Here is a 24,752-nt window from a genome sequence, read left to right as displayed (position 1 = left end):
TGGGTGCAGGTGGACTGTGGCTGTGGCCATTGGCAGCCCCGGTGTTTCTGCGGTGTGGAAGTCTTCCCCACAGTAGAAAGACAAAGTGGTGTAGCAGGAGAACCACCTTTGGGGGGCATAAAATGGTAGGAGATGGGCCCCTGAAGGTTGGGGGCATTTTGCATGCAAAATGCCACCCCTAGCCAGACAAGCCTCTCTTATTTCCCTCATAGGAAATAATGGAGAAAGAGGAGGCTAAGAGCAGCATCTTTGGGAGGCCATAAAATGGCCTCCCAAAATGGGATCAGCTTGGGCCTTGGTAGAGGGTGGGAGGACAGGTGGGAGATGGGCCCCTGAAGTTTGTGGGCATTTTGCATGCAAAATGCCACCCCTAGCCAGACAAGCCTGTCTTATTTCCCCCATAGGAAATAATGGAGAAAGGGGGGCTAAGAGCAGCATCTTTGGGAGGCCATAAACTGCCCCCCAAAGTGGGATCTGCTTGAGCCTTGGTAGGGGGAGGGAGGACAGGTAAGAGGAGGTCCCCTGAAAGTTGGGTGCATTTTGCTTGCAAAATGCCACCCCAAGCCCCCTAGAAAAATGACTTGTTTTTCCCCATAGAGAACCATGGAGACTGTAGGGGGATGGGGGCACCTTGTTTGGGGGGGATAACATGGCCCCCCAAAGTCCAATCTTTCTGAAACTTGGGGGGTATTTAGAGGAGAGTTAGGAGAAGGTCTCCACCAAATTTGGTGTGATTTGGACAGAAAAGTCCCCCCCCACTCCTGGAAAACCGGGAGAAGGTTTTCTCATTGAAAACAATGGCTGAATCAAGCCGAAACGCAAATACCGAATCGGCTTGCTGTTTCGGTATTCCCTGAATACCGAAACGGTTTCCTGATTCAGTTAAAACCGAATCAGGTTTAACAAAACAGGCAGGCCCTAGTCAGGACACGAAATCCACCACTGAAGTACCTTTACTACTGCAGCAATCCTTAGGTCACTTATTCAACCATGAGCAAAGGGTTGTGTCACCATCATTTGGCAACACACTACTGTACACTGCAAGGGTAAACCAAAAGCATGAAAGGAAGATGTGTCTCTAATGGACAGCTAGCATGGTGTAGTGGTTAGTGTGCCAGATTAGGATCCGGGAAATGCAGGATTGAATCCCCATTCTGCCTTGGAAGCTTGCAAGGTAACCTTACCTACCTTACAGGGATGTTGTTGTGAAAATAAAATGGAGGTGGGGAGCTAATGTTATAAGCCACTTTGGGTCCCCAATGGAGAGAAAAGCAGGTTATAAGTATCTACATAAATAAATGGGAGCCATAGCTAATCATGGCTCCGGGACATTTGCCCATCTTGTGCCCCAGATGCCTGCAAATGCATGTTTCCCTTTTACAATTTATGAAACCCAGCAAATATGCTACAACACAAGCGTAGCCATGGAAATCTCCAGTTGTAGGTGGCTTGAAGAGGGCTCCAAACCCATAAGCAACTTCAGTTGTCCAATCAGCAAAAAGAACACAGTTCTGACTAAAAGCCTTATAATGAGTCAAATGATTGGTCTACCAAGGTCTCAGTAAAGGTCCTTTAAAAAACCCATCCTTTAAAATCCTTTAAAAATGTAACATATAAAAAAAAGTTCCTTTAAAAAATGGAAATGTGGAGGACTGAACCTGGGGCCATCATTATACAAAAGGTAGATGCTCTACCTCTGAGGCCCACCCCACTCCACTCCCTGCTTTATGGAATGAAGGAAGCAGAGGCAGAAGAGGGTCACTGTCCCTGAGACAGGCTGGAGCCTTGAAGAGCAAGAGAACAGACTGAGGACTCTTATTTCAGGTCTTGGAGGAGGATATTTCTAGGAAGGGCAGGCGGCTAGGAACAAAAGAGGTTCTTGTAATGTGTTGTGTTGTAAATATTTTTCGTGTGTTTGACGTAGCCAGTTTGGTATAGTGGTTAAGAGCATGGGACTCTGATCTGGAGGACCAGGTTTGATTCCCCACTCCTCCACTTGAAGCCAGCTGGGTGACCCTGGGTGAGTCACAGCTCTCTCAGCCCCACCCACTTCACAGGGTGATTGTTGCGGGGATAATAACACATTTTGTAAACTGCTCTGAGTGGGTTGTAAGTTGTCCTGAAGGGCGGTATATAAATCAAATGTTATTATTAGTATTTATTTCTGCTAAATAATGTGGGGTTTTGAATGTAGTTGCTATAGTTTAAAAGGCAGGCCTCTAAGAAAAGAAAGGGATGGGTTGGATGGGGCGTGAGTGAGGTGTGTCATGACTGGATGGTAGCTGTAACTTAGAGGGTGGGATGAACTGCAGTTTTAGAGAGAAGTTCTGTGGGAGAGTTGTTGACAGAGACGGGGAGAGAGAGAGAGAGATGAAGTGGCGAGGTCCTGGAAGCTGAGGGAAGAAGTCTCTGTGGTTTTTTGTGTGTGGATGGTCTCATCCTAAGTGGCTCCTGAAGGAAATAAGTCTGTGACTCGGTCTGTTTAGAAAAATACAAAGAAAACCTGTACTTATCTTGCAATTAAGAAGCTAGTGGTGCTTTTGGAACCACCCTGAAACCATCATGCTTGTGGGCTTCTAAATACACTCTATTTATATTTAAGTACAAATTTTATCTAGGATCCTCTTTTAGCTCACAGCCACTTCACACCCTGACCATTCTGTCATTCTATCAAATATAACAAAGCCTTCCTGTATTAAAAGTCAAAATGAAAAAATTAAGGCGAGAATCTTTGGTGGCAGCAAAAAACTAAGGGATCATTAAGCGTTGAGCTAAACGAGATATCAGGCATGGCTTCATCCCAGTGGCCAGTGATGCAGTTTTACCTAGGAACTGTAGTTTTCAAAGACAGAGCCACGCTGGCTTGTTGGAGGACGGGAGGGATTTCCCTTGCAGTCCTCTGGCTGGCTGCCACCACTGCTGGCTGCTTGGCTGGGTTCCTCCCACCCACCCCCTCACGCCCCATGCTCTGGGTTGCCCACATTCTCAGAGGGAGTGGAGGAGGAAGGCAGTGGTGGACGACAGCCTGCAGCCCCAGATGCACAGCCACTGCCACCCAAAGCGGGGTGGGGGGAGCCAGGTGAGCAGCTGAAGAGTGGGGGTGGGGGGAGGGAGAGCCGGCCAAGTAGCTGGCAGAGGCAGCAGAAGGCTATGAGGGAATCACTCCCATCTCCCAGCAAGCCCACATGGCTCTGCCTTTGAAAACTACTGTTCCCAGGTAAAAACATGTCACTGGCCACTAGAATGAACCCGTTCCAAGTGTCACGTTTAGCTTGATCCTAAGAAGGACAAGGAGGCAGTATAATACAGGTCTCATAAATGGGGCAAAATGCGACAGCAATTTTAGAAGGGCTGGTGTTAACCAGGAATCTTCATAGCATATGGTAAGGTAAAGGCAGTCCCCTGTGCAAGCACAGAGTCATTATTGACCCATGGGGGGACGTCGCACCATGACATTTTCTTGGCAGACTTTTTACGGGTGGTTTGCCATTGCCTTCCCCAGTCATCTACACTTTACCCCCAGGGAACTGGGTACTCATTTTACCAACCTCAGAAGGATGGAAGGCTGAGTCAACCTTGAGCTGGCTACCTGAACCCAGCTTCCGCCGGGATCAAACTCAGGTCATGAGCAGAGCTTGGGCTGCAGTACTGCAGCTTACCACTCTGCGCCATGGGGCTCCCCTTTTCATAGGATATGATGCATCTGGAAAATGAGCCAGATTTTGTTTATCTGCACTGATGGCTAGCTGCTTATGCCTTATTTGGATACATCATCCTCGAATTTAAGCTAAACATGGAGGGGACTAAGAATAATTTAGACAAGGTATTAGACCTTATATTAGTTAAAACTGTAAAACTTAATTTTTGTTCCAGAGAAATCGCCATGTTAGTCAGTTGCAGTAAAAGAGAAACAGGAGCCTCACATCGTCCTAAAGACTAACAAGTTCCTATTCCAGAAAAGGTTTTCATGTAGTGAGTCCTCAGTAGGCATATATAGAAGCATGTATATTCTGAAGAAAACCGCTGTAAACTGCTGTTTACAATGTTTTTCTTCAGAATCTTTTATGTATATATACTTGCATGTGTCTAGTGAAACCCTCCACATATATCTAACAAATAAGGTTCTAGTCCATGAAAATCTTATGCTAGAATAGATGCAAGTTAGTCTTTAAGGTGCCTCAGGGCTACTGTTCATAATTTAGTGAACTGATTAATTAAGTTTTAGTCCTTTAACAAAACAACTGTTTTTCTTTTCTAAAATTACATTTGAATGGTTTCAAAGACAGAACGAACTTCCAGGCATTCTGCAATGCGATCTGCCTCTGGTCACTTCCACACGTCCTTAATGGGGCGGCCTGCCCACGGAACTCTGGAGGGTGATCTCACTCGTTACACCCGCCATCGTTCCCCATGCACACGCGGGTCATGATGATCCCGGTTTTTAAGCGTTTTTTGTGAGACCTGTTTTATTCCATTTTCATTTTTTATGCTGCTTTTTCTGCGTGATTATTACCGTATCAATGCATGTGGAGGCTTTTTTGAGCTTTTTAAGTGCTCTCCCACAACTCTCCAACCCCTCCTCTCGCTATTAACCCTCCCACACATGTATCTGGCTCGCATGCGCCATCGTATAATTCCCCTCCCCCGTTTGAACTTTTTAAAATGGTCCTTGTGCTGTTACGATATCTATGTATACAAAGGGAATCATACTGCAGTGCTTGCTACAGTGGATCGCTCAGCAATCCGAGTATCAGTCTAGGTTCAACATTGAGAATGGAATGCCATTTCTAATTTGAGGACCATTGTTTCGGGAAATACAATGGGCCCTAGCAGTGGTTCCTCCACCCCACCTCTCCCTGCTGCATCACTCAAGGGGGGGATCAGGGAAGAGAGTGGGGGGCTCCCTCCTCCTCCAACCTCTCAGTCGCTGCTTGGCTTGTGTGTGGCCCTCCCAAGGCCCTGTGGAGGCAGTGGGGAGCCCTGCCCCCGCTGCTGTGGGACTCTGGGAAGTCCTTGCTGCTGCAACTTGCTTCTTATCCCTGCGTACTGCACCTCTTCAGGTATAAGGAGTGAGTGGTGGGGAATATGGTTTGCCTTTTGTATAGTAGGATATGGAATTGCACGATCATGCTATTTTACTATTTTCATATTTATTAATCACTTTTGCATTTAAAACTTTGAGTGGGAAATCAATGATAGAGAAGGAGTACTACACATGTCCAGTTTCTACAGAAGCTGAAAGACAGGACAACAGTATAGCACAATCCCACATGTGCTCAAAAAAAAAAAAAAAGGAAAATTGGGCGGGAATACACCGTCATTTGTGACGAGGTGCAGATAAAGAACACGGTTTTGGGACCTTTTTTCCCCCATGACAAACACCCACAAAACACGTATGAGGATGATGCATGTGGAAGGTGAGTTCTCAAAGCGGATTGGGAAGACGTGGCTTTGGAACAGGGAAAACCTGGGAAAATGGGAGCATGTGGAAATGACCTATAACAGTTTTAGCAGTCCATTATGTAGGGGTGTATGCTTTGGGTATCCAAAGCGACTCGGGTTGCTTTGGAAAGCTTCGGAGAAACAGCCAGCAAAGTTCTGCAGGAAGTTCAAGCTTCCTGCGCTTTTTTAGGAGAGGGGAGAGGGGAGGAGGAGTGCGTGACTTACTACAACCTTCTCCCAACCCCTCCCATCTAGCAAAAAAAGACAGGAAGCTTGAATTTGCTTTGCTGGCTAACTGCAATGCAATGCAATGCAATGCAAGCAGCCAGCAAAGTCTGCAAAGAATCCTTCCTAATTTGCAGGTTGGGAGGGGTGAGGAGGGGTGAGTGAGTACAAGGGGGAGGAGGGAGGGTTATCAGGGAACGGAAGTTAGGAGTATCCAATCCCACTGCTGCATTCTCCTTCCAGCCAATGGATTCTCTGGAAGGAGATGCAGCAGGAGATTTAAAGCATCTCTGTCAGAGATGTTTTAGGCTGATCCTGCACTGGGCAGGGGGTTGGACTAGATGGTCTGTATGGCCCCTTCTATGATTCTATGATTCAAATTAGAGGCTGGCCTTTGGGCCAGCTTCCGTTCTGTTCCTGGCCTAAAGTGATTGAGAGACTCCCACTGCTGCTGGTAGAGACTCTCTGACTCCATTTTGGCTGGCCTGCTTCACTGAGGAGGAGAGGACTTCACTTTCATCTAGAGAGTTCCCTGCCTGTCCGACCACTGCTGGACTGCAGGACTGGTGAGAGAGTCAGTGACTCAGAGGGTTTTCTCTGGGGGGGATTTTTTTGGGTTGTCTGGTTGGGTGGGGGGGAGGGGAGGAATTATTCTTAAAGAGTTGATTTAAATCAATCTTTGTTTTTGGGGGGAGGAGGGATTCTTGAATTTGTGTGTGTGTGTGAGGGCCTTTGTTGGTGTGAGCAGCTTCTAGCTGGGGCATTTGTTTGGCGGGGGAGGCTGGTCTTCATTTGCAGTTTTAAATTTTTGGAGGGTTTAATTTTTTGGCTGCTGTTGTAGTGGGTGGGGGGATACTGTTCCTGTTTTGAGTTGTGTGTGTGTTGTTTTAAAGTTTACTTTTCCTGCTGTTTTTTTGAGGGGAGGAATGTTACAGTTGTTTGGTATTTAAAAGTTTCCTGTTGGTGTTTTAAATTTTTTTTACTGCTGTTGTTGGGTGGGGGGAGAATTGTTTCAGTTTTTTTGCCACTTATAAGTTTATTGCTAGGGTTTTAATTTTTTTCACTGCTGTTGTTGGGGCTGGGGGGGGGGAACTGTTCAATTTTTCTGCAGTTTAAAAGTTTACAGTTGTAGTTTTAAATTTTTTTCCAGTTGCTGGTGTGTGTGTGTGGGGGGAACCTGTTCCTGTTTTTTGCAATTTAAAAGTTTATTGTTGGGGTTTTAAATTTTTTCTGCTTTTGCTGGTGTTGGGAAACCGATATTTTAAGTGTGAGTGTGTTGGGGAGGTCTAGCTAGTGGTCAGGTAGGGCCCTGCTCGGGGGTTTTGATTTTAATTGCTGTGTTTAAGTGGTTGGGCCTAAGTTTTTAATTTTGGATTAGCTACTTTGCTGTGTGTGTGTTTGCAAGTGTGTGAGTGTCTGTTGGGGAATTGTATGATTAAGAGGGGGGTTGAGTGCATTAAGGTTTTATCTGTGCTTTTTAAGTTTTCTGTGTTTGTACCTTGTTTTGGAGTGAGTGGGTCTGTGTGTTTGGAAAGGGGGGGTTAGCCATTTAATTTTTCAATGGGTGGGCTGTGATTAATTGGGGGGGGGCTAAGTTTGTTAAGTTACTTCTAAATTTTTTTTTGGCTTCCTTGCTAGATTTCTGTGGGGTGCATGGGTGGGAGTGGGACTTAGAGTAGGTGGGCTTCCTGGGTTGGGGGGTTTCCTTGGGTTTTGCTTTGCTTTGCTATGATTAATTGGGGGGAGGCTGAGTTTGTTAAGTTACCTTTAAATTTATTTCTTGCTTCTTTGCTGCAGTTGGTGTTAGGAGTTGTTATTTATAGGAATAGTTTTTGTTGTTGTTGTTGTTTAGAGTTGTTACAGTTTGTTGTTCACATTTACAGTAGGTTGTTTACAGTTGTTGTTCTGTTGGTAGGGGTTGCTGGTGCTCTTTGTAGTCGTTATAGCTGTGTTTGGTTAGCATACTTTGGGTTTCCAAGAACAGTTCTACTTAGTTTTAAATAGTGCTTTTAGAAGGTAGGCTAGTTGTAGGCCTTCACTGAACATTCGCCCTCTGAACTAAATTGATAGGGAGCCAAGGGTAGTTCTCCCCATTAAATAGGATTCAGTAGGAAAAGAGTTAGTTAGAGTCAGATTCTGTTAAAATTATATATTCATATAAATAGGCTGCCCATTAGTACCCCTTAAACAGGGTTAACATACCTGTAACTTATGTTCATCGAGTTCTTCTGTGCTGACACACATGGGACTGCGCAGGCGCAGGCCAGCCGCCGGAGAATTTTCTAGAGCTTCCATGGCTCCGAAGGGGCCGTTTGTCGCGCGCCTCAGCGACCGTTTTCCCGCCCAAACGGTCACGTGATCCTCCAGCGACCAACGGCCCCTTCCCTCAGTTCTCCCTTGCTGCCGCTTGACCAACACACTTCAGCCATAACACCTTAAAAACACCAATTTCCGTTACAGCCAACACAGTATTGTGCATTGGAGTTCACAGCGGGGTAGGAGGGAGGGTTGTGTGTCAGCACAGAAGAACTCGATGAACATAAGTTACAGGTATGTTAACCCTGTTTTCATCTTCGTTCTTCTGTGCCTCCACACATGGGAGTGTACCAAGCTTCACACAATAAGGAAGGCGGGGGTGAAGTCCAACACAATTTTATTAAGCAAACAAGATCAACAATAAATAGATATGCATATATACATCTATGTAAAAATACTGTGTAAGGACACATAAATACTCAATATTTACATATATACACACCCCCAGGTACATATATACACACTTTCACTCAAGGGTACCCAACAGGTACGTCAAGAAAGTCATACCAAAACTCCCTCAGGAAAAGAGGGAGTGTAAGACAGCCTTGGCCACAGATACATCCTGCTCCGCATTGACATCAACGGCGTAATGCCTGACAAAGGTGTCTGCAGAGGACCATGTGGCTGCTTTACAAATGTTAACCAGGGGCACCCCCCTGAGGAGTGCCGAAGAGGATGCTTGGGACCGCGTGGAGTGGGCTCTGACATGAAGTGGGCAAGCCACCCCTGCTAGGGAATAGGCCTTGCTAATGGCCGTCACAATCCACCTAGACAGGGTCTGTGAGGAAGCCCTGTTACCCTTGTCCTTGGCCCCAAAACATACAAACAGGTGAGGACTGGAGCGGAATCCCTTCGTCCTATCCAGGTAATAGGCTAGGGCCCTCTTCAAGTCTAGGGTATGGAGGGCCTTTTCTCCCTTAGAGGAGGGTTGAGGAAAGAATGCAGGCAGTGAGATATCCTGCGAGAGGTGGAAGGCGGACACCACCTTGGGCAGGAACTCAAGGCAGGGACGCAGGACCACCTTGTTGGGATGAAACACAAGAAAGGGAGGGTCAGACCGCAGTGCAGACAGTTCACTGACCCTTCTGGCCGACGTGACGGCCACCAAGAATGCTACCTTGTAGGATAGCATATCCAAGGGGCATGTAGCCATAGGTTCAAATGGAGGCAACATGAGATGTGAGAGCACCAAGGACAGTGACCACCGAGGCACTGGCGCAGACACAGGTGGGTAAAGATTGTACATGCCCTTAAGGAACTGGCGGGATTGTGGGTGAGAAAACACCGTAGCACCCTCAATTCGGGTGTGAGCAGCTGATATCGCTGCCAGGTGGACCTTGAGGGAGGAAACCTTCAAGCCCATACCACGCAAGTGGCACAAATACTCGAATACAACCCCCAAGGGACTGCTGTCAGGCACCACCCCTCTGGCAAGTGCCCAGAGCTCAAACCTGCGCCACTTGGCCGCATAAGCGCGCCTAGTGGATGGCCGACGAGCATTCAGGAGGACCCTCTGTACCTCGTCAGTAAAGCCTATCGGGGAGGAACGATCCGCCAAGCCGTTAGGTGCAGCTGCTTGGGATCGTGGTGGACTAGGCTCCCGTTTAGGAGAAGGTCTTGCCGAGGAGGCAGACTCACATACGTCCGTTTGGACATCCGCAGGAGCTTCGGGAACCAAACCTGCCGTGGCCAGAAGGGGGCCACTAGGATGCAGTCCGTCCCGTCCTCCTCTATCTTGCACAGGACCCTGGGAATCAAGGGGAACGGAGGAAACATGTAGTGCAAGCCCTGCGTCCACGTAAACTGGAAGGCATCCCCAATAGAGAGGGGGTCGCTCCCTGCCCTGGAACAGAACGTGTGGGCCTTGGTGGTCGCCGCAGTGGCGAACACATCTATCACTGGATGACCCCACATCTGGAAGATCGGCCCAACGTACTCTACGTTCAGTTCCCACTCGTGTTCCAGTAAAGGGGCCCTGCTGAGGGCATCTGCCCGGGCATTGTCTGACCCAGCCACGTGTATAGCACGGAGCGACACGCCGTTCTTGATAGCCCACTGCCAAGTGAGTGTGGCTTCCCGGCACAGGGCCATGGACACTGTGCCCCCCTGCTGATTCACGTAGTACATGGCAGTCGTGTTGTCCGTCTGCACCAAGACATGACGATTTCTCAGCAGTGCTGTAAGAGACACAAGTGCGAAACGAATGGCCCTTAGTTCAAGCACATTGATATGGAGGGTCTTTTCCCTGTCAGACCAGACATCTTGCACAGCCACATCACCACAGTAAGCACCCCATCCCATCAGAGAGGCATCAGTGGTAACCGTGATGTCATGGTGTTGATACCCAAAAGGGGTCCCTCTAAACAAGTTGTCATCAGACAGCCACCAGTCCAAGGAGGAGAGGATGACCCTCGGGATAGAGAATTTGAGGGACGGAGGGTGCAGTAGAGCATCGTACCTCCGCACAAACCAGTTCTGGAGAGGGCGCATACGCAGCCTAGCGAAAGGCACCACAGAGGTGGCCGCTGCCATATGCCCTAGTAAGCACTGGATAGCGCGCACAGACTGGAACCGGTTCCTTTTAAACATGGACACTAGACCCCTTAGGGACCGAGCCCTCTCCAAGGGGAGCAGGGCCTTACCCTCCACAGAGTCCAAAAGTGCACCAATGTAGGACACCTTGCAGTTGGGCACCAGTTTGGATTTCTCCAAGTTCACCAGGAGCCCCAGGCGTTGGCACGTGCTAAGTACCAAGCCAATGTCCTGCACCAGCCTAGACTCTGAGTCAGCCACGATGAGCCAGTCATCGAGGTACGGAAAGATAGTACAACCTTCTTCCCGTAGGAAGGAAACCACAGGGGCCACACATTTAGTGAACACTCGTGGGGCAGTGGACAGGCCAAAGGGGAGCACCTTATACCGGAAAACCCTTTGCCGGTAAACAAAGCTCAGGTATTTCCTGTGCTCCTTCCGTATGCCCACGTGAAAGTATGCGTCTTTTAAGTCAAGAACCGCAAACCAATCCCCCTGTTTCAGCAAGGCGATCACAGCCGCCAACGTTACCATTTTGAATTTGGTCACCTTGAGGAAGGCATTAAGGCCCCTCAGATCTAAGATGGGACGTAAGCCCCCATCCTTCTTAGGGACCAGGAAGAACCTAGAGAAGAAACCCTTTACAGAGTCGTCATAGGGCAATTCTTCCACAGCACCCTTGGCCAAGAGCGACACGATCTCCGCATCCAGCTCGGCCATAGTGTTATTGACAGCTGTCAGGGGTGAACTGCATCTAGGCAGCTCAACAAACTCCAGCCCGTACCCCAGTTCAACAATAGTTAAGACCCATGAGTCAGATGTTATTGACTCCCACTCAGAGAGGAGTGGACTAAGTCTGTCCGAAAAGTTCAGGGATACGGCTGGCGTGACCTGTCAGTACTGCCTCCCGGCGCCCTGCTGTTCTTTCTGCAGGGCCGGTTGCTGTGCCTGACGAGGTTTGAAGGGCCGACGCCTCCTCTGCTGTTGTGCGGGAGGGTAGGGCCGCTGCTGGTAGGCAGGATACTGATGATAGCCCGGCCGCTGCTGTTGGTATCTGCCCTGGTAGTGGTAAGGGCCGGACCGGGGAGCGTACCGTGACCTGGAGGAGGGCTTGTCCGCTGGAGCCAGACCCAAGGACCGCGCCGTCTGCCTGTCCTCTTTTTTCTTTTTCAGGGTCTCGTCGGTCGATTTGGAGAACAGCGAATCCCCTTCAAAGGGCATGCTCTCCACCCTGGAACGCACCTCCTGGGACAGGGCCGTAGACCGCAACCAGGAGTGGCGCCTGAGGACCACCGCCGACGCCATCCCTCTAGCAGCAGTGTCAGCAGCGTGGCTCCCAGCGTTCATCTGCTGCTTAGACAGCCTCACAGCCTCCGTCTGTAGCAGGGACACCACAGCCTTCTGCTCAGGAGGGAGGTCCCGGGTATAGGATGCCAACTTCTCCCAGAGGTACAGCTGGTACCCTGCCATGATGGTCTGGTAGTTGGCAATCCTCAGACCCAGCGAAGCGACGATGTATTGGCGCCTGCCCATGGCATCAAGCTTCTTGCCCTCTTTATCGGCAGGCACCGAGGAGTGACCCGATCGTCGGGGGTTGAACTCCTCTGTGACCAAGGAGGAAGGTGGAGGGTGTTTCACCAACGCCGGCCAGGTGCCCTGCTTGATCTTGTAAAGCTGCTCGATGCGCTTGGACGTTGGAGGTTGATCACAGGGCACCTGCCACACCTTCTCCACAATCTCCTCAATACCCTCGAGCATGGGGAAGCCTACGTACGCCGGATTATCTCCATAGATACGTTTGAGGAGCTTGTCCTTGGTCTGGGGAAGTGCCGAAGAGATGTCCATCTCGAGAGCCTTGGCCATCCTTGCCATCTGATCGGCGTAGATGCGGAGGTCCTCGAATGGCGAGTCCGCAGATGGCACTAGCTCCTCAGACGGCGATGGTTCGGACCAGGACTCCGACTGGTAGCCGCCAAAGCTCTCGACATCCTCCTCATCGGAACCGAGCTGGGATTCCGGAACCTGGAGCGGAGGGGGAGCCCACGCCGACCTCGACGTCGAAGGCCTCGGTTCCGACACGGAGAAGCCCGCAGGTGCCCCCTCCCATTGGCAACGGTATGGCGAGGGGAGGTAGGAAGCTTGCCGATGCCGGGACGCAGTGGACCGGACTGATCGGACACTGTCCCCGGAACCATGCCGCTCACGACCGACCAGAGGTGGAGACGGACGGACAGGCGACGGACGGCTCCGACGAGGAGATGGGCTCGGTTCCAGCCTCGGCGACCGAAGGGCAAGCGATGGTCGGCTCCGACGGTGCGGGCTCGGCTCCGGCCCCGACGAGAATTCCGCGGGCACCGTCTCGAAGGCCATCGGATCCGGCACCTGCACGGAGATGTCCTCTGGCTCCGGGGAGCCCAGATGAGGGGAAGGCGTGTGAGGAAGCACGATGACCTCCTCCTGAGGAGCGGGACGCGGCGACCGATGGTGCTTGGTCTTTTTCTTCTTCTTCGGTGGTTCCGAAGAAGAACTCGGAACCGACGCGCTCCTCGCCTTCGAAGGGGACCTCGGCTTCGACCTCTTAGGCTTCGTCGGAACCGATCCGGCCGTCGGTTCCGACCGGGGACTCGGTACCAGGATCCTCGGTTCCGAAGCTGGTCTCGGATCCGACCTGGTAGATGAAGCGCTACGGGGCGGCCGCACCGGTCCCTGCGCTGGAGAGGCCGCTCTCGACGCCGAGGTACTCGGGGGACGCGGTTTCGACCCCGACCTCGCGGAGGCCACTGAGCCAGCTCTGGAATGCCGTTCGGCAGAGGGGCTTGGGCCGGCCTTGGAGGAGGGCAACGGAGCGCCTCCGGACATGACCTTCTGCCACAGGGAGGAATTCAATCGGGCCTTGCGCTCCTGCCGGGCCTTGCTGGTGAAGCCCTGGCAAATTTTACAGGCCGTCACATTATGGGTCTCTCCCAAACAGAACAGGCACAGTTCATGGCCATCGGTTTTGGCCATTTTCGTGTGGCATTGGAGGCAATGCTTGAAGAGAGCCTTTGAGGCCATCTTCAGGGGCACGCGAAAGGAAGGTCAAAAACAGTCCGAGTCAAATTACCGAGTCCACAACAATGTCCAAAACGAGATCCGAAGAATAGTCGAGGTCACGAAGTCCGAAGTCAAAAGCCAAGCAATCAGAATAAAGCACGAAGCACAAAAAAGCACAGAGCAACGAAGCTCACGTTCTCTCCAAGCGGCGGCAAGAAGAGAACTGAGGGAAGGGGCCGTTGGTCGCTGGAGGATCACGTGACCGTTTGGGCGGGAAAACGGTCGCTGAGGCGCGCGACAAACGGCCCCTTCGGAGCCATGGAAGCTCTAGAAAATTCTCCGGCGGCTGGCCTGCGCCTGCGCAGTCCCATGTGTGGAGGCACAGAAGAACGAAGATGAAGGTAGGGTTTCCCTGCCCATCTCTGGCACCCTTGGAACCAGGCCGGCCACGTTTTTTCTAATTTTCCTTTATATTGGGGTTTAGGGCCAGCTCGATTCCTGAAGAGGAATTCAGCTGTTTGGTAGGTTTATGTTCCCAAAAATAAATAGGGCCATTAAAAAAGATATTTAACTGACCATCTCCAGTAGTAATAGAGCCACAAGAAACATAGATTTAGAAAAAAGGAAGATAATTTTTTAAACTAAATTGTAAATTTTTGGGTTCTTTTTTAGAAACTTAATAACAGGTAGTTAGTGTAGGTTCAAGGCTGATGGGAAAGCTGAGAGGAATGGCTGATAGGAAAGCTGAGAGGGGCCCCCGGGAAAAGGCCAGAGGTAAGTCTAGAGGGGTGGAGGTGAGGGGGAGAGGGAGTGCTGCAGCTATCCCCCCATCTGAGCGGAGGAGGCCCTCCCCTGCACTGCTGCCATTCACCAGCCTGGCTTCTGGTGACAGGAAGAGGGTTCACAAGGCCCTCTTTCCTGAGGCAGCTGCTGGAGGGCCACCCCCAACCCAGGTGTGAGGCAGGGGCTGGCGCTGGGCCCTCCAGCGGTTGAGACCCAGCTGCTGGAGGAGGGGCAGCATGTGGTGTCTCCTGGGATAGATGTGGGGCAAGTGACTTTTCCGTCCTTCACGCTCACCTCAGGGGCCCATAGGATGTTGGAGGAACTGCAGGAAGAACCCCCTGCTGGGCAGTCCTCCCCTGTTTTCTCTGAGGCCAGCAGCAGGCCTCTCACAACTGTGCAGGAGAAGAGGGTGCTGGAGGAAGAGGAAGAGACTGTGGTGAAGAGCCCACATCTCTGCCCTTCCATCCTCATCCATCTCCAACTGCCAAGCCAAGAGGGGGACATGGTATGTCTGGCCCGAGCACCTCACAGCAGGTATCTCATGGGGGGCCTATGTGGCGTGGGGCCCCCATTACCTCCAATATCTGGAATCAATTCCAGAGAATGGAGGACCCCCGGTTTGCCCAGTGCCAGCACTGTAGGCAATGGATCAGTCATGGGGAGTGGGGGATGTGAACCATCTCTTCACATCTGGAATGCAGAACCACCTGAAGAGGCAACACCAGGCAGTGCTTCTTTGGGGGGAGAGTTCAAGTGGCACCACATGGCTGCCAGCTATCCAGAAAGAGGCAGGCTCCTCTGGTGCTCTCCCTCCACGGGTTCCTGTAGGGCAGGGACACCAATCCTTTCTGACAGAGATGCTTGGTACACAGGGCACTAGTGTGCCCAGAGGGGGGATCCAGAAGGTGAGCAGGCGCATCACGGGCTGTATTGTCAAGATGATTGCCCGTGATGGCCAGCCATTCTCCCTAGTCCATCAACTCGGTTTCCAGGAACTGCTCCAGGATCTCGCTCCCTCGTACGCGATCCCTGCTTGCACGACGTTGAGCAGGACCATGGTGCCCTTGTTTTACAGGGCTGCCAGGGACCATGTGAAGGCACAGTTGGCCCGCACTGCAGGGAGAACTGTGCACTTCATGTCCAACATCTGGACCTGCTATAGTGTGCAGCACTCGTACTTCTCGCTTACTGCACACTGGTGGCAACCTGAGGACCTTCAGGGTGTGGGTGGAGTGCCCAGCAATAGGCAGGGATGGATGGGAGACCGCCGGGCCAGCTACTGCAAGGCCTTGCTCCATGCCGAGGTTCTTGACGTGTTGCACATGGCGGAGAACACTGCAGCCACCTTGAGGAGGGAGTTGGACGGCTGGATAGGTGAGGGTACCATCACCATGGGATGCATGGTGATGGATGGTGGCCAGAACATGAGGGCAGTGGGGCGGCACGTGAGCCACAAGCGCATTTACTGTGCAGCTTACAAACTTCACCTAGTGGTGAAAGCTGCGCTTGGGGTGGGCTCCTCCCCGGAACCCCAGGACCCCACAACTCATGACTTCCAGTATCTCCTGCAGAAATGTCAGAGGCTCCTGAGTCACTTCTCGTGCAGTGTGAAATCCACTCACGAACTGCGCTAGAAGCAGGCCAGGACAGGTGTGCTGGAGCATGTCCTGATCTCTGACATAGTCACTTGCTGGAACTCCACCTGTGCCATGCTGGAGCACTTGGTGGAGCAGCAGGCCGCACTCGAGGTATGGCTCTCAGAGATCGATGCTTGGAGACTTCAGCCAGGAGGATTGGCTCACCATCTCCCAGACAGTGGAGGTCCTGAAGCCCTTAAAGGACTTCACTGTAGCAGTCTCGTCTGACACAGTGACCCCGGGTCTGGTCATTCCTCTGGTGCACATGCTCCAGAGTTCACTGGCCTCCTTTGTGGACCCAAATGCACCACGTGCAGACACTGTTCCAGTGCTGCGTGTGCTCGTGAGAAGGCTGCAGTAAGGCATAGCTGCCAGGCTAATGCCTCTCACGCAGGAGTCATACATGTTGGCGACCAGGTGCAACCTGCACATTAAGGGCACTTTTGCTGAGCGGGACAGGAACCTCACCCAAGCCAGAGATGCCCTCTGTGCACAGGTGAGGCGTAGGCAGGCCAAGAGGGGCTGCCTGTCATCAGAGGGGACGGGTGGGGGACCCAGTGCTGCGGGTCCCTCTCGCGCCCCTTCTGAGCAGGCTCCCTCCACAGCTACCGCCGGAATGTCCATTGAGATGGAGATGCTTCGGCGGCCCCTCAGCCCCTCTGGGATTGTGAGTTGTGTGAGAGTGGATTCAGCGGAGGCAGTGGTCAGGGACTACCTTGCAGAGCCCTGCAAGTTGCTGTCCACTGACCTGCTGAGATAGTGGGCCAAGAAGGAGGCGATCTGGCTGGACCTCTCCCTCAAGGCACAGCGGCTCCTCTCATGCCCTCCAATGAGCATGGAGAGCGAGTGCGTATTTTCTTATGCAGGCGACATCATCAGCCCACATCGCATTCGCCTTCTCCCATGGAGAGCGGAGCAGTTGGTCTTCCTGAAGGTCAACTCTTGGCTCTTCGATTTCTCAGGAGTGGACTTCCAGAATGAATGAGGTGAGCCTTCCTTGTAGCCTGCATCCTCTTGAGAGTCTGGGACCTGGGGAATCGCGCTCTTCCCTGCATTAAACTTTTAGAAGTAGAAAGAAATCCAGCAGGAGGAGGGTAGAACTCAGTGGCAAAGGGAACGCACCCTGCAATTTGGCTCCCCGCTCCAAGGAAAAAACTCCCTCCAAAACTGTCACAACCAGTGTGGGCACAAATTTATTCTGATATTTAAGGAAACAGGCCCCAGAAATGTTGATTGCCACTGGAGGGAGAGACAGGTTAGGATAGGGACTTTCACAGTAGGAAACTCAAGTGTAGCAGCCAAACTAAGCTACTGCGGAGGAGAATGTTGTTTAATGTTATTTAATGTTGTTTGCTTTTATAAAATGTTGTTGATGTTAAATTTAAAATGTTCATGTTGAAGGGGTGGGGGAGGAGTGGGGCAGGTAGGGATGGTGTGGGTGGATGCCAGCTGATGATGCAAGCTACCTCCCAACACTATCTCACAGGTGTTTTCCAGTTGAGCCTGAATCTGGCGGGGGGTGGGGGGTGGTCTGCAACCCTGCTCCGCAAATACCATTGTGTTGTGCTGTTCTGCTCTGTGCTGTTCTGCTCTGTGCTGTTCTGCTCTGTGGTGTTTCCCCACTGGCTGAACTCAGAGCCCAGCTGCAGGAAATGATAATGGTTCTGCTGGACTAAGTTGCAAGAGTGTCCCCCAGTTCATTTTGGCTTGGGAGGAATGGCTGTTTGTCTTCATGCTGTGAAACTTAAAGCCAAGGAATGTTTTTTGCAAGCAATTGTGTGTGTGTTTCTGTGATTCTCTGGTTTGAAGTTAGCTGTGGTACTATTATCTAGGAGACAGTTGTGATGTGTCACACTAGTGTCATGTGCCTTTAATGCTGTAACTGAAAGCTAAAAAATAAAAAAAAATTGAACTTGATTCAATGTGAGTTTGTGTTTTATTCTCTGGTGTGAAGGTTAATTCCCATCATAGGGAACAATGGGGAGTGGCTGGCCAGCCTGCTCGGGTGGGGGGGGGAGGGAAGGGACTTGGGTGTGTGTGTCTGTGGTTCAGGTGTGCTTTCCCAGGGACGAGCTTGCACTCAGGAGTGCCCTCCACTGTGGCAACCCTGGCCTGTGCATAATTGCCCTGAGAAAGACAGTTTAAAAGTTCTCATCATAGAGAACAATGGGGAGTGGCTGGCCAGCCTGCTTTGGCGGGGTGGGGAACTTGGGCTGCATGTCTTTGGGTCTATGGGGCTGTTGGGGGGGTAGATTGAAAGGGGGATTGTGCCTGTGGCCATCGATGCCACATTCCATGTGTTCCTGCTGTGGGAGTCTGGATTTTCCCATAACAGGAACAAATGGAGAGTGGCTGGCCAGTTACTGCAGGGGTGGTTAGGTTTTTTTGTGTGTGTGGGGGGGGGGAAGAGTGTGGTTCTGATGGGTTGCTTGAGGTGTGTAGTGTAGCCAGACTGTGGCTGTGGCCATTGGCAGCCCCAATCCATGTCTTTCTGCTTTGTGGGAGTCTTCCCCACAGTAGAAATAAAATGGTGTGGTGGGAGAACCACCTTTGAGGGGCCATGACATGGCCCCCCACAAAGTCCAATTTCCCTGAAACTTGGGGAGGGCATGGTAGGACAGGTAGGAGCAGGTCTCCTAACATTTGGTGCATTTTGCATGCAAAATGCCACCCCAAGCCACCGAGAGAGATCACTTGTTTTTCCCCATAGAGAATAATGGAGAGTGGAGGAGGATGGGGGTTCCTTTTTGGGGGGTCCATAACATGGCCCCCTGAAGTCCAATCCTTCTGAAACTTGGGGGGTAGTTAGAGAAGAGTTAGGAGAAGGTCCTAGCATTTTCCCCATTGAAAATAACGGCATATTCTTTACAAAGCAAACCCGAATCTTTCCGAATCGGGTATTTTGAAGTGGCTTGCCACTTCGGAATTCCCTTTATTCCGAATCCTTTTCCCGATTCGGGTAATCCGAATCGGGAGACATGAATCACCCTGCACATCCCTATGTTCAACATCTAAAAAATCCAGACAGTTTGTTACATAATTGACTGGAATAACTGTGAATTTAGTCGTGTCAATGTTATGGAAGGCAGAAACTGGAGCAGATTCAAGAGGCAGACAGGCAACAAAAGATGTCATAATCATTTTGAACAGTACAAAGAAGTTTTAGGGGGAAATGAAATGTTATTATTAGCCTACATTGTGTGTGCATGTTCTGGAGTTAAAAGTCATGAATGGTTTCATAATTAAAGTACAAGAGCTATAAATATTTGGGGCTTTTATCTGCATGCTTTACATGGCAATACATCTGTGACCTACACAGTAGAGAAATAGTGTGGTGTAGTGGTTACAGTATTAAACCAGCATCTGGGAGACCCAGGTTCAAATCCTCACTCTGTTAAGGTAGCTTGCTGGATGACCTTGGGTCAGCCCCACACATTCAGCTAAGCCTAACTCACATGGTTGTTATGAGGATAAAATGGCAGAAAGGAGAACAAGTAAGCCACTTTGGGTCTCCAGCAGAGAGAAAGTAAGTAAGTAAGTAAAAAGTCAACAATTTAATTTTTACAAAGTTTTTTCACCTACCATCTGCAGGTTCTTCAACGTTTTCTTCTTCCGGACTCTTCAGCTCTGTTAAATCGTCAGGTAACCCCTCAGCCTCTGTGACGAATGGAAGTATTCATTTTACACACATTCATATCCGGGATGAACTTTTTTCAGTCTTTTTGTATATTCTGACCCTTCTCTTTCATAGTTTTCAGAAATAAATAGGGGGTGTCCTTTAGGGATCTCAGTCATCAATATTGGCCAGTGCGCATAAAAAGGAACTGCACCAGAGTGAGAAGTATGTTCCAGTGGAGAAAATTCTACGCTCTGGATTCATGGGGCTTGAGTTCAAGTTCTCAGCTCTACTCCTGAGGCTTTGGATAGCCTCAGCAACATCATCTTCTCTGTCCCAGTTCTATACATGTAAAGCATAAGTTCTTTTGCCTTTCCTCTTGAAGCTGATACCATCATGAATAAGGCATATAAAACTATTTTGTTCTCTGTATTTGCGATAAATCACAAAATATGCTGGGGTTCAGAATGAGAAAGGACAGTCCACTCCACAAACTAATCCCAGAAAAGCCAAAGTCATAAAATCCACCTAATCCCAAATTCTCTGATTTAAAAATTTGTAGTTCAGACGCTAGATTTTTTATCCATTCTGCTCTGACTTTCCTCCAGGTCTGAAATCGTCTTTACTACTAACCTACTTACATGTGAATGCTACTATTTTATTTATTTATTTATTTAATTACATTTTTAGACCGCCCTCCCCGTCAGATGGGCTCAGGGCGGTTTGACAACAAATTAAAAACAGTAAAAACATTATAAGAACATTAAAACATTGTATAAAAAACCATTAAAATTGCCGGGTGTAGAATATTAAATATTAAAATGCAGCATTGTCCTGCATGGGTGGTGGAAGGTCTTCAGTGGTATGGCCAGCGAGAGGACAGCCTAGCCCCCACCAAATGCCCGGTGGAACATCTCCGTCTTGCAGGCCCGGCGGAAAGATAACAAATCCTGCCGGGCCTTAGTCTCCTCAGACAGAGAGTTCCACCAGGTCGGAGCCAGAACTGAGAAGGCCCTGGCTCTGGTAGAGGCCAGGCGGACCTCCCTGGGGCCAGGGACTATCAGCAAGTTCTTAGTGGCTGATCGAAGCGACCTCCGGGGAACATATGGGGAGAGGTGGTCCCGAAGGTATGCTGGGCCCAGTCCACATAGGGCTTTATAGGTCAACACCAAAACCTTGAACCGGACCCAGTACTCAACCGGTAACCAGTGCAGCTGACGGAGGATAGGTGTTACATGAGCCATAACTGGTGCTCCGGCAACCACCCATGCAGCTGCATTCTGAACCAGCTGCAGTTTCCAGATCAAGCCCAAGGGAAGCCCTGCGTAGAGTGAGTTGCAGTAGTCTAATCTGGAGGTGACCGTTGCCTGGATCACTGTTGTGAGGTCATGGGTCGATAGGTAGGGGACAAGTTGTCGAGCCTGTCTTAGATAGAAGAAAGAGGATCTAACAACCGCTGCAACCTGTGCCTCCATAGACAAGGAAGCATCCAGGACCACCCCCAGGCTCCTCACTCTCGACACTGGTGTAAGTAGCGCTCCGTTGAGAGCCGGGAGCCGGAGTCCCACACCCATGGACCCTAGACCCACATGCCGGACCTCCGTCTTCAAGGGATTCAATCTCAGCCGACTCTGCTTCAACCATCCAGTCACAGCTCCGAAGGCACGTTCCAGGACATCTGGGGCAGAGCCAGGCTGTCCGTCCATCATCAGATACAATTGGGTGTCATCTGGGTATTGATGGCATCCAAGTCCGAAACTCCGTACCAGCTGGGCGAGGGGGCGCATATATACATTAAATAGCAGAGGGGAAAGTATTGCCCCTTGAGGGACACCGCACACCAACGGGTGGCGGGATGACAACTTCTCCCCTAGTGCCACCCTCTGTCCCCGACCGTGGAGAAAAGAGACAAACCACTGCAGAGCTGTCCCTCGAATCCCCACATCGGCAAGGCGGTGGACCAACAGGTCATGATCGACCGTGTCGAATGCTGCTGATAGATCTAATAATATCAGCAGTGCCGTCTCGCCTTGGTCCAGCTGTCTACGGAGATCATCCATCAAGGCGACCAGCAATGTCTCCGTCCCATGTCCCGGACGGTAGCCCGACTGGAAAGGATCTAGGGATGAAGAATCATTCAGGAAGACCTGCAGCTGCTCTACCACCGCCCGCTCAATCACCTTACCCAGGAACGGGAGGTTCGAAACTGGGTGGTAACTGACCGGGTCGGTAGGATCCAAAGATGGTTTTTTCAGGAGAGGCCTAACCACAGCTTCCTTCAACGCTTCCGGGAAGATCCCAGAGCTCAGAGACATGTTGACAATGGCCTCCAGGGCATCCCGTAGCCCATCTACGCTGGCCTTCACCAGCCACGAAGGGCACGGGTCCAAGGAGCATGTGGTAGGCCTAGCTGCTCGCAGGATCCTGTCAATCTCATCCCCAGAGAGCGGACTGAAATGGTCTAATATCATCCCAGAAGGCGGTCAAGGGGCCTCCATTTCACACACTGTATCAACTGTGGCTGGGAGATCACAGCGGAGAGACAAGATTTTATCAGCAAAAAAGCTCCCAAAAGCCTCACAGCTAATATCCGAATTTAAATTTTGACGGTCCCCTCCCGATAAGGAGACCAGAGACCAAACCACATTAAACAGTTTTGCTGGGCGTGAGCTAGCTGATGCAATGGAGGCTGCATAGAACTCTTTCTTTGTAGCCTTCACTGCCATCTCATAGGCCTTCATAAACGTCCTATAAGATGCTCTTGCCTCTTCGTCACGAGTCCACCGCCACACTCGCTCTAGCCATCTCAGCTCCCGCTTCTTCCAACGTAGCTCCTCTGTATACCAGGGAGCTAGTTTGGTACGGGGGTGGAGAGGGCGACGGGGGGCGATTTCCTTGATGGCTTCGGAAAGACGGACTTGCCAGTCTTCCACCAGCTCATCCAATGAGCCGCCAGGGAGCATCGGATTCCGCAGAGCATTCTGGAAACCAATTGGATCCTTATGTCTCCACGGGCGAGCATAAATAAGCTCACCGTCCTTGCAGGGGGGAGGTGGGATATCCAGCCGAGTCTTCAGGACCACGTGGTCTGACCATGGCACCAACTCAGTTGTTTCTAGCACCACATCCATCCCCATCCCAAAGATCAAATCCAGCGTGTGGCCTGCTTGATGTGTAGGGGCCGAAACAATCTGGGAAAGTCCAAGTGCAGCCATGGAGGACACCAGGTCCACAGCCCGACTAGAGGTGTCATCATCAGCATGGATGTTGAAGTCACTCAATACCAATAGTTTTGAGTGTTCCAAGGCCCATCCAGCCGCCACCTCTAGCAGATGTGGCAGGGCATCTGCTGGTGCGCTGGGCGGCCGGTACACCACACAGATGGCCAAACTTTCCTCGGCACCCCACACTATGTAAGACAATGGACAAGAGCCTGCTGTTAGGACAGAATATGCGGAAGCAGAATGGTTTCCAATTGGCAAAGGTGTCAGGCAAGGATGTATATTACATTTCTATCTGTTCAACCTATATGCAGAACATACCATAAGGAAAACAGAATTAGATTTAGAAGAAGGTGGAGTGAAAATTGCTGGAAGGAACATTAACAATTTGACATATGCAGATGATACCATATTACTGGCAGAAAATAGTGACTTGAAACAACTACTGATGAAGGTTAAAGGAGAAAGCGTCAAAGCAGGATTACAGCTGAACATCAAGATGACAAAAGTGGGAGACTGCAACCAGGAGACTGTAATCAGAAGGAGGCTGAGGCTTGGAAGGGCACCCATGAAGGAACGAGAAAAGAGCCTTAAAGAGAAGGATGTGTTGATGGGGACCAAGACCAAGATAATCCAAACTATGGTATTCCCCATTACTATGTATGGATGTGAAAGTTGGACAAGAATGCTGACTGGAAGAAAGTTGAGATCTGGTGCTAGAGATTTTTGAGGATACCATGGATGGCCAAAAAGACAAATAAGTGGATACTAGATCAAATCAAGCCTGAATTCTCCCTAGAATTGACAAAATGACAAAACTAAGGCTTTGGTCACATCATGAGAGGACTCTCTAGAAAACTCAATAATGCTAGGAAAAGTGGAAGACAGTAGGAAGACCTAAACGAGATGGCTTGACTCAATAAAAGAAGTCACGTCTTCCAATTTGCAGGAAAGGATGTTTTGATGATTTTTCATTCGTAGGGTTGTTATAGGTCAGAGGCAACTTGATGGCACGTAACACACACACACACACACACACACACACACACACACACACTCAGGACAATGGGCCTGATCTGGAGAGCCTGATGTTTGAAATGGCGGGTGTGTGAATAAAGTTATGCTTCTAACTTCTTAATCTAAAGAATGTCTGCTGCTAGCAAACCTCTTTTAAGCCCCCTTCCCTAATTTACAAGAGGCTTATGAAGCAGAATGCAGGGCACCCATCAGAAAAAACAAGAAGTGTCAGAGAAGCCCTGCTGCACACGTGAAGTCCACCATGAGGTCTTCTGAATGCCAGGGGTACTAAGCTAACTTTGCGGGTAGTTAATCCGGGGCACACAAGGCACTGGAGTCCTCCTGTTGACTTTTCAGCTTCGAATTCCTTGAATGGACATGAGCAAAATACTCTTTGTCTTAGGCAGGGGTTGACTCTCTTGAGCGAACAGACCATCACTGATGTGGCACACAATCAGAATATTGCTACCTTCTCACATCACCTCTGAATATGATTTTTTCGATGGAGTCAGTTCATACATTTAGTTACTTTGCAATACTAAGTGTACACTAATCAACTGAGATGCACGTATGTGTGAATCTCTTAAGTTTAAAAGGGGACAATGGGACTATAATTAGTGCTGAAAACCCAAATACAAATAATTACCCTGTTAGATCCAATAGCTTATGTTTAAAGCGTGTAATACCCGCAGCAGTAAATGTATGTTTTCCCACACACTGACTGATCATCAATTCATGGACCTAAAACATGCAAATATGTATTTCAGGATCTTTGCCTTCCTTCATGCGTATCACTTTTATTATTTATCCTCCCTCCCCCTTGCTATTTCTCCCATTTTCACTGAAAGAGGAAACATTCTCAGATTTTGGGGGGGGGGGGTAGGTGAAGGAGGAGGCATTTTGTACACACGCAGCTGCTGAAAGGGGAAA

At 50.1% G+C, this 24,752-nt stretch overlaps 1 protein-coding gene across 1 annotated transcript in view; it reads right to left on the bottom strand.

The window, feature by feature from the left end:
• Positions 1-24,752, bottom strand: part of MDH1B (malate dehydrogenase 1B) — a 47,979-nt gene that overhangs the window by 2,228 nt on the left and 20,999 nt on the right. Inside the window, exon 12 of the mRNA XM_054972584.1 lies at positions 19,551-19,625. Coding sequence (XP_054828559.1) covers positions 19,551-19,625 — 75 coding nt within the window. The remainder of the gene's footprint in view (positions 1-19,550; positions 19,626-24,752) is intronic.

The sequence above is a fragment of the Eublepharis macularius genome, chromosome 2 (genome assembly GCF_028583425.1).
Source record: "Eublepharis macularius isolate TG4126 chromosome 2, MPM_Emac_v1.0, whole genome shotgun sequence".
NCBI classification, from domain to species: Eukaryota; Metazoa; Chordata; class Lepidosauria; order Squamata; family Eublepharidae; genus Eublepharis; species Eublepharis macularius.
Note: the sequence above shows the minus strand (reverse complement) of the source record. Positions and strands in the feature narration are given on the sequence as shown.